Here is a 13,977-nt window from a genome sequence, read left to right as displayed (position 1 = left end):
GTTTATATGAACTAGACAAATTCCCAATAAAATACAATTTATCAAAACTGACAAAAGGAGAAATAGAAGATCTGAATGGCCCTATATCTGTTAAAAAATCAATAATTTAAAACCTTCCCCCAAAGAAAACTCTAGACCCAGATAACTTCACAAATGAACTCTTCAAAATATTTAGGGAGTAACATTCATTTTACACAAACTCTTCAGGGAACACTTCCCAATTCCTTTTATAAAACCTATATAACCTTGATTCAATAACATGATAGGAACATTACAAGAAAAATTTTAGAGCAATTTCTGTGTTGAGCATAGGTGCAAAAATCTTAAACAAAATGTGAATATTTGCTGGCAAATATAATCAGTCATAAAATGTGAATCCAGCAATATATAAAAAGGACAAACATCATGACTAAAAGCAGTTTATCCCATAAATGCAAGGTTGGTTTAGCATTTAAAAATCAATAAATGTAATTCATTACATTAAAGGTTAGAAAAGAATAATTATATAATATTCTCATTTTATGCAGAAAAAGCATATGATAACATTTAACAATCACGATAAAATACAAATTCTTAGTAAATTGGGAATAGAAAGGATCTTCTTTAATCTGATAAAGTGTATCTACAAAAATTTTATATTGACATCATACTTAACAGTGAACTATTAAAAGCTTTTCCTCTGAAATCAGGAATGAGACAGAAATTTGCACTATCACTACTTTTATTCAAAATTATACTGGATTTTACCACCTATTTTACTTTGCCATAGATCCTTTTTTTTTTTTTTTTTTAACTGAAGTGTGGTTGATTTGCAGTGTTGTGTTGGTTTCTGGTGTGCGGTAAAGTGATTCAGATATAAAAAAAATTATACTGGAGATTTTGTTCAGTGTCATAAGGTAAGAAAAGGAAATTAAAAGATGTAAAGATAATACAGGGAGGAAACAAATGTTATTTGCGGATGACACTATATGTGTAGAAAATCCCAAGAATCTATAAACAAAGGATTAGAATTAACAAATGAATTTGGCAAAGTCACTGGATACAAGGTCAGTATGTGAAAAAGTCAATTGTATTTTTACATACTAGCAACAAACATTCAGAATGTGAAATATATCTTAGTATTTATATTAGTATCAAAAGACATCAACCAACTGGGTGTTAACAAAGGATGTGTAAGACCTCTACACAGAAAATCATAAAATGTTATTAAGAGAAAAATTTTAAAACCTAAATAAATGTCAGGATCCACCATACCCGTGAGCTGTAAGTCTCAATGTTTTAAGGCATCAATACCCCCAAACTGATCCCTGAAGTCAGTATCATTATAATCAATATCCCAGCAGCTTGTCTGGGAAATTGACAAGCTGATCCTAAAATGTATATTGAAAATACAAAAGGCCAACAATGATGAGATGACTCTTGAAGACCAATGTTCACTGTAGGATGGCTTATGCAGTTGACGCTTGAACAATGTGGGAGTTAGGGGCGGCAGCCCTCTGTGCAGTTGTGCAGTTGGAAATCCGCGTATAACATAGTCAATGCTCTGTACCCATAGTTTCTCCGTATCCGCAGTTCCACATCCATGGTTTCAAGCAACCTCGGATCCTGTAGTATTTACTCTTGAAAACAATCCGTGTACAAGTGGACCCATGCATTTCAAACTCGTGTTGTTCAAAAATTTTACAATTTGTATGGAAACACAAAAGACCCCAAATAGCCAAAGCAATCTTGAGAAAGAAAAATGGAGCTGGAGGAATCAGGCTCCCTGACTTCAGACTATACTACAAAGCTACAGTAATCAAGACAGTGTGGAACTGGCACAAAACCAGAAATATAGATCAATGGAACAGGATAGAAAGCCCAGAGATAAACCCACACACATATGGTCACCTTCTCTTTGATAAAGGAGGCAAGAATATACAATGGAGAAAAGACAGCCTCTTCAATTAGTGGTGCTGAGAAAACTGGACAGCTACATGTAAAAGAATGAAATTAGAACATTCCCTAACACCATACACAAAAATAAACTCAAAATGGATTAAAAACCTAAATGTAAGGCCAGACACTTTCAAACTCTTAGAGGAAAACATAGGCAGAACACTCTATGACATAAATCATAGCAAGATCCTTTTTGACCCACCTACTAGAGAAATGGAAATAAAACAAAAATAAACAAATGGGACCTAATGAAATTTAAAAACTTTTGCCCAGCAAAGGAAACCATAAATAAGATGAAAAGACAACCCTCAGAATGGGAGAAAATATTTGCAAATGAAGCAACTGACAAAAGATTTATCTCCAAAATATACAAGCAGCCCATGCAGGTCAATATCAAAAAAACAAACAACCCAATCCAAAAATGGTCAGAAGACCTAAACGGACATTTCTTCAAAGAAGATATACAGATTGCCAACAAACACATGAAAGGTTGCTCAACATCGCTAATCAATAGAGAAATGCAAGTCAAAACCACAGTGAGGTATCACCTCACACCAGTCAGAATGGCCATCATCAAAAAATCTACAAACAATAAATGCTGGAAAGGGTGTGGAGAAAAGGGAACCCTCTTGCACTGTTGGTGGGAATGTAAATTGATACAGCCACTATGGAGAACAGTATGGAGGTTCCTTAAAAAACTAAAAATAGAACTACCATACAACCTACTACTGGGCATATACCCTGAGAAAACCATAATTCAAAAAAGAGTCATGTACCACCATGTTCACTGCAGCTCTATTTACAATAGCCAGGCCATGGAAACAACCTAAGTGTCCATTGACAGATGAATGGATAAAGAAGATGTGGTACATATATACAATGGACTATTACTCAGCCATAAAAAGAAACGAAATTGAGTTATTTGTAGTGAGGTGGATGGACCTAGAGTCTGTCATACAGAGTGAAGTAAGTCAGAAAGAGAAAAGCAAATACCGTATGCTAACACATATATATGGAATCTAAAAAAAAAAAAAATGGTTCTGAAGAACCTAGGGGCAGGAATAAAGACGCAGACATAGAGAATGGACTTGAGGACCTGGGGAGGGTTCAGGGTAAGCTGGGATGAAGTGAGAGAGTGGCATGGACTTACATATACTGCCAAATGTAAAATAGATAGCTAGTGGGAAGCAGCCGCATAGCACAGGGAGACCAGCTCGGTGCTTTTTGACCACCTAGAGGGGTGGGATAGGGAGGGTGGGAGGGAGACACAAGAGGGAGGAGATATTGAGATATATGTATACATATAGCTGATTCACTTTGTTATACAACACAAACTAACACAACATTGTAAAGCAATTATACTCCAATAAAGATATTAAAAATAAATAAATAAAAATAAAATAGGATCATTTAAAAAAAAAAACCCTTTTTGTTCAAGGGTCAACTGTAATAGCAAAAATAAATAAATAAGTAAAGTAACCTAAATTCCCATTAAAAGGGGAATGCATAAATAAAATGTGGTATTCTTATGTAGTGAAATACTAAATAGTTAAAAAGAATATATATATATATATACACACACACACATACATACATAATCACTGAGCTTTAAAAACACAGTAGTGGATGAAAAAGCAAGCTGCCAAATATGTATAGCATAACACATACATGTACATTTCTAAAGTATAAAACTACTGTGTATTATTCCTTGACCCATATATGTGTTACTGTATTTTTAAATGGCTGAAGCACACACTGAAGTCGTGACAGCAGCAGCCTCTGGGGCAGTGGGGGAAGGGACTGGGATTGAGGATGGAGAAAAAGGAGTCTGTCACTTCATCTTAATTGTCCTACTTCCCTTATTTAAAAAAAAAAGGCAAATATGACAAAATGTTAACATCTGTTCATTCTGGGTGACAGCTTACAGGGTGTTAGTTATATTATTCTTTGTGCTTTGCGCTTTGTTTAATTTCTCAAAATGAAAAAAACTTAAGTTGAGATAACAGCATCTTTCATCATTTAGTCTTAGACTTATTTATTGTTTAGGTATTTTATGTTCCTGTTTGTTTTAAAAATAAATGTATATAAATATAAGTATAGCTGAGACAGCTAAATTTCCTTCCTTTGTTTGTGTTCACAAAGCGTACTTGTTTTATTTAACATTCTTTGCTATCAAAATGTGGTCTTTATATACAAACTTGTGAGCAGTAAATCATGACGGCTCACAGTTCTACCACAGTCTGTCTATTAAGAACGTACTTCCTATGGTAGACGTCCGCATACACCTCGATTGCTAGAAGCATCCGTTTGTATTGGAGCCAAAATAGCCACAAGCAAACAGAGAAACAAGAAGTCCAAAAGATTTCCTCTTTGGTGCTGATGATTTGTTGGTACTGATTGTTAAGACTGAAGGTCTGAAACCACCAATGTTTATTGGCTCAGTCTGCAGTATGCCTCTCCAGGGTCATTCCCACAAGATTGACAAAAGAATGAAACTCCCGGGGCATGCCTGGTGGCGCAGTGGTTGGGAGTCCGCCTGCCGATGCAGGGGACACGGGTTCGTGTCCCGGTCCGGGAAAATCCCACATGCCGCGGAGCGGCTAGGCCCGTGAGCCATGGCCGCTGAGCCTGCGCGTCCTGAGCCTGTGCTCTACAGCGGGAGAGGCCCGCGTACCACAAAAAAAAAAAAAAAAAAAAAAAGAATGAAACTCCCTGCCTTTTCCACCACTGCCAGTGCTTCCCGCGTTAAGCTGCGTGCAGCACAGAAGTCCCGCTCCGGCGGGGTGGAGGGCACTCTCAAAGTCCTTTATCACATGATGGTGATGCTGGACAGATGGTGGTGAGGGCACTTTTACAGACACATCACACACTACAGCTATTAGTCATTGGACAGGTAGTCTGACAGCCTTTGGAAGTACACCCAAGGTGATTGCTATGACCATATTTGAAAAGTTGACAGATAAATGTGGATTTAAAACAGACTAAATATTAAACAATGAAGCCCTAAGTTGCAGCTTTTAAACAGGCACAGGTAGGAGTGAGGTGGGGACCTCCATACCTTGCCTTCAGGGATCCACCAGGGTCTTCAACTAGAGTAGAACTCAGGTCTCTCTCACCTTATTCGCTCCTCCCCACAAGCAGGTGCAGAAGGAAGTTATCCGAAAGAAGGAACTGAGCATGCTCAGTTCAGACCCTTTTGTCTAATTTTGGAGCCAGCCTGTCCCTAGGATATATGTCAACACACAAGCGTCAAATATTAGCAAGCCCTCTCTGACACAGTTCTGAAGTTATGTTCTCTCCAATCAACTTTATCAGTAACAAAAGCAATATTTTTAGCTCCATCTCTCTGGCCTCTACCTCTCAACTGGTTCCAAAGTCAAGAGGGGAAGAGGGAGCAGGCACTATTAATTGTGCCCCTCCAAACCTGATGATCAATTAATATAAGACCTCAAGATGATAAATTAATATAATCCATGATACCAACCAATAATTTATATACCAGAATTATCTTATCTGAATAGTTAACTGAGCGTTGCTCACTTACTTTTAGATTTCATAAGTGTGGTTAAAAAAATAAATGTATGTACGATTTATCATGGCATGCTTGAACTCTCATAGCTTGAGACAGACTCCATTAAAATGTGCATTTTATAATGTATTATATTATCTGCATAGGTGTACAAGTATACACAGAGAATGGATTTAACTCAATCATTTAACAGCACAAACAAAACCTACCAAAGAAACAACCCCACATGCTGTCACAGGACACAGTTCTGCATGTGGCCAGCGGTACGCAAGCAGAGCATAGTGGTTTTAAGGATGAATTAGTGTTCTAATCTCTTTGGGATTTCCTTTATATTAGTGGTGGTTTATGACTGACGTTTAATGTAACTGGAGCTTTCTGTTTATATTTAATAGAAGATTCATTTCTGTGGCAGGATCCACATTTACGCGCCAGTGTTGAATAAAAGCTACTGTTCTGCAAGAGGGATGTAAAATGTTGATTTATGACGACACATTCCAGTAACAGTGATCTGATTCTTCCAAACCCTCTCACCAGGTCCTGGGAACAGCATGGTTCCGGCAAAGTATGATTCTTCCCTTCCAGAATATTCAGGCTTCAACACATCTGTCCATGCTGCCATCAGACACAGGAACTGGAAACTCCTCACGGGCTACCCAGGTAGAAGGCTTAACATTTCCCACTAGAACAGCTAGGAAAACTTTACCAAAGAGCAACTGTCTTTTGCAAAACATGATCTCTGGGGCTGCTGAATGAGGGGAAGGAGTGTCATCTGGTCCTAAATTTTTTAAAAATTAAGAATTAACTGTAGAGGTGGGGGGAGGGTGAAAGGAAGAAATGCAGCTCTAGTGCTTCATGGAAAATAAGGGTTTCCGATATGCACGACCGTCAAGCACAGCACTTCTAGCTAGCAAAGAGCATCTCTGAAAGCTACATCTTCAACCAATGGTATAGCGGGGGGAGGAGGTTGCTTCCCCTGAGCACATTCTCTACAAGTGACATCTTTTAAATATTTTTATGGTATGTGGTATGATGGTTAAGATTGTGATGCAATTAAGCAATGTTTATAATGAGGGCATTCTTGGCGTTTGCGGCAAGACAATCCTTCATCGTTTGTGACTGTCCCATACGTTCTAAGATATTTTAGTATCCCTGGCCCAGACCACTAAATGGCAGTAGCACCCCCCGACAAGTCACTGTGACAACTAAAAATAACTACCACCACCACCACCCCCAGACACACACACATGAGACATGTTTAGTTAAAGCACCAGAAGTCAGAGTCGGAGACAGATCTAGACATAGCATCAAGGGCCAGATTTTTTTACGTGTCCCTACCCACAACAGAGCTCAGCCTTGTCCCCCAGACTCCTTCCTTGAAATTAGAACCTGCCTACAATACTCCTCCTCCAATAAACTGTTGTATTTCTTTGCCAGGCTGTGGTTACTGGTTTCCTCCGCCATCTCAATATAATGTTTCCATGATACCCTCCTTGGACCCACCGACCAAGACCTTCTGGCTCTTTGACATTGATCAGGACCCACAGGAAAAGCATGACCTGTCAAGAGAATATCCTCATATCGTCAAGCAGCTCCTTTCCCGTCTGCAGTTCTACCAGAAACACTCGGTGCCCGTGTACTTCCCAGCACAAGATCCCCGCTGTGATCCCAAGGCCACTGGGGCTTGGGGCCCTTGGATGTAGGATTTCAGGCAACCTAAGGGGCAGCTAGAAAGCCTTTCTGTTGCGAGTTGGACTTCAGGCCTTTACTTTGTGACCCTTGTCTCATTGTTCTCCCAACCTGGGTTCACCTGGCCCTTCTCTTGCTCCTAAACCACACTGAGGTGTCTAATTTCAACCCCTAGTACATTTGAGATGCTGATAAAATCTGAACACTTCTGCTGTTGACTGGGGCGTGTGTCTAGAGGAGAGGGTGACTGGCTTCATTCCCTCTTTCCTGAGCTGTGGGACAGCGGGGAACACGATTTGAAAGAGGAAATTGTTGAGTCTTGGAACCTGGAGCAGCTGGTTCTTTTTGCCTCACAAGTCAGATGTTAGAGTTCCTTCTGGCCATAGCTGGGTTTTATTGGAGTGATTCACATTTCTTGGAACAAATGAAAGGGTCAGACAGTTGTTAATGGTTCTGTTGGCCAGGGGTTCTCCCTGTCTGTGAGACATCGTGTTTAGGCATCCCATGTGAATACGCTGGCTTGGTTCACCCCTCGCTCATGCATCTCTTCACTCACCTCGTCACTCATCCCGTCATGGAGCATAAGGCTCGTTGCATTATTAAGATCAGTGTGGCACTAGGCCTACTCCTTGGTTTTGGTTTTTACAATAGGGAAATTTGTTTTTTCCCCAGTTTTTTCCAGCCACTGCTCATCTTGTCTGGACTACCTGCTACCCTGCTTCCTTTGTGGTTCTTTTTCTACCCTTTCTTCTGACTCACGTGTCCCATGCCTGGGAAGGGTGCTTCGCTTCTCCACTATGAGCACCACTGGTTTTTGGAACACTGCTGAGGCCTGCCTTCCTTTTGCTCCTGACACTAAAGCTAGAGCCCCGCCCAGAACGGGCGGTGCGTCTGGCTCTGTGGGCATGCTCATGGCAGTGCTTGGGTCTCTGTCATCTGCTTGGTGGCTTTTTTTCTAGTTTATTCTCATGAGTGTAGCTATGTCTCATAATATATTCAGTTGCACTGCTCTTCGGTGGCAGTGAGGAGAAACCTTGGAAAAGGATAATATTGTCCTGAGACGATGCAAGTAGGCAATTTGAAAAAGGAAATGGCCGGCATCCGGGATACCGAGCCTTGGTAACACAGATGAAGGTAGGTCCACGTTTCTCTTATTCTCTCAGTTTTACTGCTTGTATTGAGGTTCTGAAGTTGGGGAAGGAGGATGCACAGTTTGACCTGCCAGCTCTTTCTTAGCCCCACCAGTGTCCTACTAACGTGGACCAGTCCAGATTAGCTTCAGGAGTGTCAAACTCAGAGAAGTATGTCCAAAAACTATACTCTTTTTTGCATTAGCTCCACTGTTTCATTCACTGCCTGTCATCAATGCCTGGATCAATGCCTGTTACATAGAAGGCACTCAATACACTTTAAAAAAAATAAATGAATGAATGAACAAATGAGTAAATGAGAAAGTCTCACACCATGGAAGGTGCTAATCCAATGAGCTGAATACGGGGCTGAATATAAATATCTTCCAACCGTAGCTTTTCTGTTCTCGAGCTGCCCTCCTGGGGTAGGAGCACAGTCTGCATATCTGGGAAGTCTAGGACACGCCATAGTGAAGTTGTAATGTCCTCTCAGAGGGAGAGGGGAGAAAAATATGCCTACTGAAGATACTCTTCTGCCAATAATCCTCAGTTCTCTTCTGCAGAGGACACTAGAAACTAAAACTACCAAGCTATATGACATAGGTCATGGTACAGCCATTCCTTCAATTCAGTAGCAATATTCTCCGGTTACGACTAACTTGTATTAAAATAACAATGATTGGAAAGAAATGGTGCTAAGATTAATGACACCTGTTACCAACATGTACCCTACTCCTGGGCTGGCATGCATCTGGCCAAAATGCTACTAACTCTCACTCCCAAACCTGTGGTGGATATTATGAACTAACTGAGCCCAGAGGTTCCTTCCGGAGCCTTCTAACCCCAAGGCTGTAGGTACCATTAATACTATAAGATTGGAGGCCATCACTACATGATACCTATTTGCTCCCCCTGCTGTCCCAGCAGCTGTTCCCAGTTAGAGTTTCTTAATCTCTATGTACGATGTGGATGTTCTGCACTCAATGGACCTAAAGGGAATTTTAAAGACTGATTTTTTTTTTTTTTTTTTTTTTTTTGCGGTACGCGGGCCTCTCACTGCTGTGGCCTCTCCCATTGCGGAGCACAGGCTCCGGACGCGCAGGCTCAGCGGCCATGGCTCACGGGCCCAGCCGCTCCGCGGCATGTGGTATCTTCCCGGACCGGGGCACGAACCTGTGTCCCCTGCATCGGCAGGCGGACTCCCAACCACTGCGCCACCAGGGAAGCCCAAGACTGATTTTTTGGTAAAACTTTTATTTGAGATTTTATGTTATCCATAATAGAATGTACTCATTGAATTTTCTTATTCTGTACAAGAATGTGAACAGATTCACATGCTGTCATTAGAAGTATTAATGGTGTTTTCTCTGATTTTGTTTACCTTTAAAGAAGTTTTATTTCATTTTTTTTTCTTTTTACTACCTGATTGTGCCAGATTTGGGGGACAAAAAAATTAAATTTATCTTTGAAAATGTGTCAGCTGTGAGTATGGGGTTTCCATTTGGGAGATGAAAAAGTTCTGGAACTGGGTAGTGGTGGTGGTCGCACAACATCATGAATGCACTTAATGCCTCTGAACTGTATACTTTAAAATGGTTAAAATGTGTTGACCCATTTATGGTATGTGAATTATAACTCAAGAAAGCTATTCAATAAATAAATAGAGCAAAAAATATCAGAGCTAAAAAAGATGTGTCCATCATTGCCCCAAAGACACAAACTATAAAATAGGATATTGGAGGAAGGTCAGGAGAGGGTCGGAGTAAATATAAAGTGGTAATAAGGGAGTGTATTAGTCCTCTATTGCTATATAATAAATTACCCCCAAATTTAGCAGCTTAAAGCAATGAAGATTTGGTACATCACACATTACATGAGAGTCAGGACTTTAGGAGGGGTTTACCTGGGTGGCTCTGGCTCAGGGTCTCTCATGAGGTTGTAGTCAAGCAGTTGACCAGGTCTACAGTCATCTGAAGGCTTGACTGGGGTTAGAAGACCCTATTCCAAGGTGACTCACTCACAAGGCTCTTGGCTGGAGGCCTCAGTTCCTTGCCCTGTGGGCCTCTCCATGGGCTCTCCTCACACATGGCAGCAAACTTCCAGCAGAGCCAGAAATCCAGAGAGAGAAAGAGGGAGCTGCAGTACCTTTTATGACCTGGTCTCCAGAATCATACACTGTCCCTTCCACCTTTTTTCACTTCCTTAAAAAGGAGTCACTAAGTCCAGCTCATACACAGAGGAGGAGAATTAGGCTCCACCTTTTAAGGGAAGTGTTAAGACTTGTGGACCTATTTGGCACCACCACAGACAACAGAGGAGAATGGACAAATGTAGCTTCCTGGGGTATTGATTGTACAATCAACTCCACATGCATTTATCAAATGTTGCTATTTGAAGAGAAAGAGTAGAAAAAGCATCCAGCTTTGCTCTTTACTGGTAGGATGACCATGGACAAATCATTTAACCTGCTCTGTGCCTCAGTTTTTTTACCTGATGAAGTGATGGGTTGAAGTAGATAATCCCTAACTTCTCTTATATCCCTAGGGTCCAGAACAATCCCTGGCACATAGTAGATGTTCAATAAATGTCGGTTCATTGACTCTCAACTGACTGAATTCTAATACAATGGTGAGAAGTAATAGTGTGCTAAAAATTTCCTGAGATCGTGCTCAGTCTTAAAAAAAAAATCTAATTTGGTGATAGAAGTCAACTTGGTGCTTTCCTTATGGGGAAAGGATACTAACTAGGGAGGGGCATGCTGAAACATTTTGGGGTTTAGAAAATGCTCTGTATCTTGATCTAGTGGTCTTTACATGGGTGTATCCATATGTAAAAACTCACTGAGAGGTATACTTAATGCACTTTACGGTTTATATGTTGTACCTAATTAAAAAGTACTTTAAAACAAAAAACACCTGCCCTTAGAACAAAAAGAGCACTACATACTTATAAGTTACAAAAATGTACCTGGAACACACAAACATTTGTAAATAAAACATTTTAAATGCTACAAGGACATCTATTTGAAGAAACCTTTCTGTGAATCCTTTTGAAAACACAAATTTAGGTTTCTGTATTTACAAAACCTGAATACATCGATTTAGATTTCCTAAACTGAGATTTTGTTACCCAGGTTTTCCTGAAGGAGTCACACCCATGTATCGGTGCTGGGGGAGGGGTGTAGAGACCAGGAAATGACACAAACAAGACTGAGGGCATGGCCTCTGGCCCTAAAGGGCTTATGATTCGATTCTGTGGTACCAAGTTATTTCTAGCTCAACAGTTTTTAAGAATAATCCAGCCAATACTAAATGTATTGAAGTAGTGATTATCCTTCCCAGTCACCACTTAAACTTAAAATCTATTTTTTGTCCAAGTAGAGAATAGTCATCGCTTGTGTAGATTGGTTCATTTTCAGGCCATTCCAAGACCAGCCTGCTCACCCTGGCATCACCCTTACCGATCACTAGAGCAGGTAGGTTTGACTGACATAGAGGTACCTGCCACATCCCTTTCACCTTTGCCCCATTGCCATGGGAGCCACCCACCAGACGGCACAAAGCCAAGGAGGAGAGCAGTGACTCACGCTGTCCTGGGCCTGACGTCAGGGCTCTGTGACCATCAGGAAATTGGAGAGACAATTTCATTCTCAAACTAATTCACTCAAGTAACAAGTCATTGAGCTTAAGATATGTCATTTAATAACCGCTATCATTTTTCTGATAATAGAGATAATATGTATCGCTGTAAGAATTTTAGAAAATACAGAAAACACATATGAAAGAAAATTAAGCGATCAATAAGCCACCCACCCAGAGTTAGCCACCATTCACCTTTTTTTACACCCCTTTAAGAGAGGAAGTGACCCACTTCCCAGATTGGTTTTCAAATCCCATTGTGCCCAGCTGAGGTCTCATTGGAGACTCAAGATGGTAGATAAATAAAATGTTGCCATTTTTGGTAATCTTGATTTTAATCCCATTAACGAATTATAGATGATCCCAGGAATGTTACCCTGAAGGGGCATAACTTCTCCTCTCCCTCCTCTCCCCCTCCCTCCCTCCCTCTCCGTGGGTCTCAACAGGGAACCTGGGCACAATGGGGGCCAGTGTTCCATCAATCAAACTAGCAAGTAGGAACCAACCCCTTACTCACACCAGAGTCTTGCAGAGAAGAGCAGAGGGGATAAACGTAAACACGTACTCTCCTCCCCTCCTGGGTGAACAGGACTTATTGTGTTTTTATTTACAATAAATGAATCAAAGCTCGGATTGCCCATGTGCCAGGATTTTGTAGCTGGGATCATTCAAGTCCATGCTGTGGAGGCTAGGACAAGGGCAGCTGATGGCAGCAGGGCCGGATGGGCGCACTGGATCAGGCCCCACTCCCAGGAAGCTCACCTACCAGGGAGCACAGATGGGAGACACAGCAGACAGGAAGAGGAGGTCCCAGAAAGGGCAGAGGCGAGGTGGAGGGGGCTCAGAGTCAGGAACAATGCACCTTAGCGCCCGGCAAGGGAATTCCTTTTCCCTTAATTTTTGCTTCTTGTTTTTTTACACCCATGAGAGCAGTGAGTTCTTTCTATATAAACTATTTTTACATTTGATTAGAGGAGCCTCTGATCTGTTAGGAAAGCAGTGGGTTTGGTATGAAAACATTATTGTTGGGGCTTCACAAGGGGGCACCTGGTTTTCCCTGGTCCTTAAGTCAGGGCTCGAGCAAAAGGGTTCGGGTTTAACGCATGCAGGCGATGGAAATATGTGGCCCCCAACACCCAGAAGGAGGAGAAGGGCCCTTCCCAGGAGCACCTGCTTGTGTTCTGTCACTGAGTTCTGCAGGTACTCCTTCCCTGCAAAAGAAGTGGCTCGAGGTGCCCAGGCAACCAGAGCCAGGAGGCCGGCCCACACGGCCCCTTGAGACCCCACCCAGACCTCCATGGCTCACATGGGCCCTTTCACTGCTGCGAGTCTTAACGTGGTACTTTTCCTTAAATTCACATTCTTTACTAGGATAAGTACTGTAAAGAGATGCTTTTTTTTTTTTTTCTTTCTGGCCGGGTTGGGTCTTCGTTGCTGCAGGCAGGCTTTCTCTAGTTGTGGCGAGCGGGGGCTACTCTTCGTTGCGGTGCTCAGACTTCTCATTGCGGTGGCTTCTCTTGTTGCGGAGCACGGGCTCTAGGCGCAGGAGCTTCAGTAGTTGTGGCACGTGGGCTCAGTAGTTGTGGCTCGCGGCTCTAGAGCGCAGGCTCAGTAGTTGTGGCGCACGGGCTTAGTTGCTCTGCGGCATGTGGGATCTTCCCGGACCAGGGCTCGAACCCATGTGCCCTGCATTGCCAGGAGGATTCTTAACCACTGCACCACCAGGGAAGCCTGAGATGCCTTTTTTACCACTGTGGTAAGGGGAAAACTAATATCCTGGATAATCATAAAAATACAAACAATAAATACTCTTAATAAATATGCAAAACAGATACTCAATAGATAAATAAATTGCTCTTGCATTGGCTCTAGGAACTGTTCCTGACCTGGAAGGAAAGAGTATTGAAGAGCGGTTAACTTTTTCACTAAACGATTCAGTGTCACCAGTGCCAGGGCTGTGACTTTGGCAACACTGGCCTGGAGACAAGGAAACGCCCCGAGGGCCAGCCGCCCGTTCAGCGTGTGCCCAGGGCCCGGGCGGTGCTGGGTGGTGCTC

The 13,977-nt window shown here is 41.9% G+C and overlaps 1 protein-coding gene across 1 annotated transcript in view; it reads left to right on the top strand.

Moving 5' to 3' along the window:
• ARSB (arylsulfatase B) overlaps positions 1 to 9,307 on the top strand; it is a 186,178-nt gene extending 176,871 nt beyond the window's left edge. Inside the window, exons 7-8 of the mRNA XM_030846513.3 lie at positions 6,002 to 6,124; positions 6,902 to 9,307. Of these exons, the coding sequence (XP_030702373.2) occupies positions 6,002 to 6,124; positions 6,902 to 7,167 (389 nt within the window). The 3' untranslated portion in view covers positions 7,168 to 9,307. The remainder of the gene's footprint in view (positions 1 to 6,001; positions 6,125 to 6,901) is intronic.
• Positions 9,308 to 13,977: the final 4,670 nt, after the last annotated feature.

Source organism: Globicephala melas, chromosome 3, assembly GCF_963455315.2.
Source record: "Globicephala melas chromosome 3, mGloMel1.2, whole genome shotgun sequence".
Lineage (NCBI taxonomy): Eukaryota > Metazoa > Chordata > Mammalia > Artiodactyla > Delphinidae > Globicephala > Globicephala melas.
Note: the sequence above shows the minus strand (reverse complement) of the source record. Positions and strands in the feature narration are given on the sequence as shown.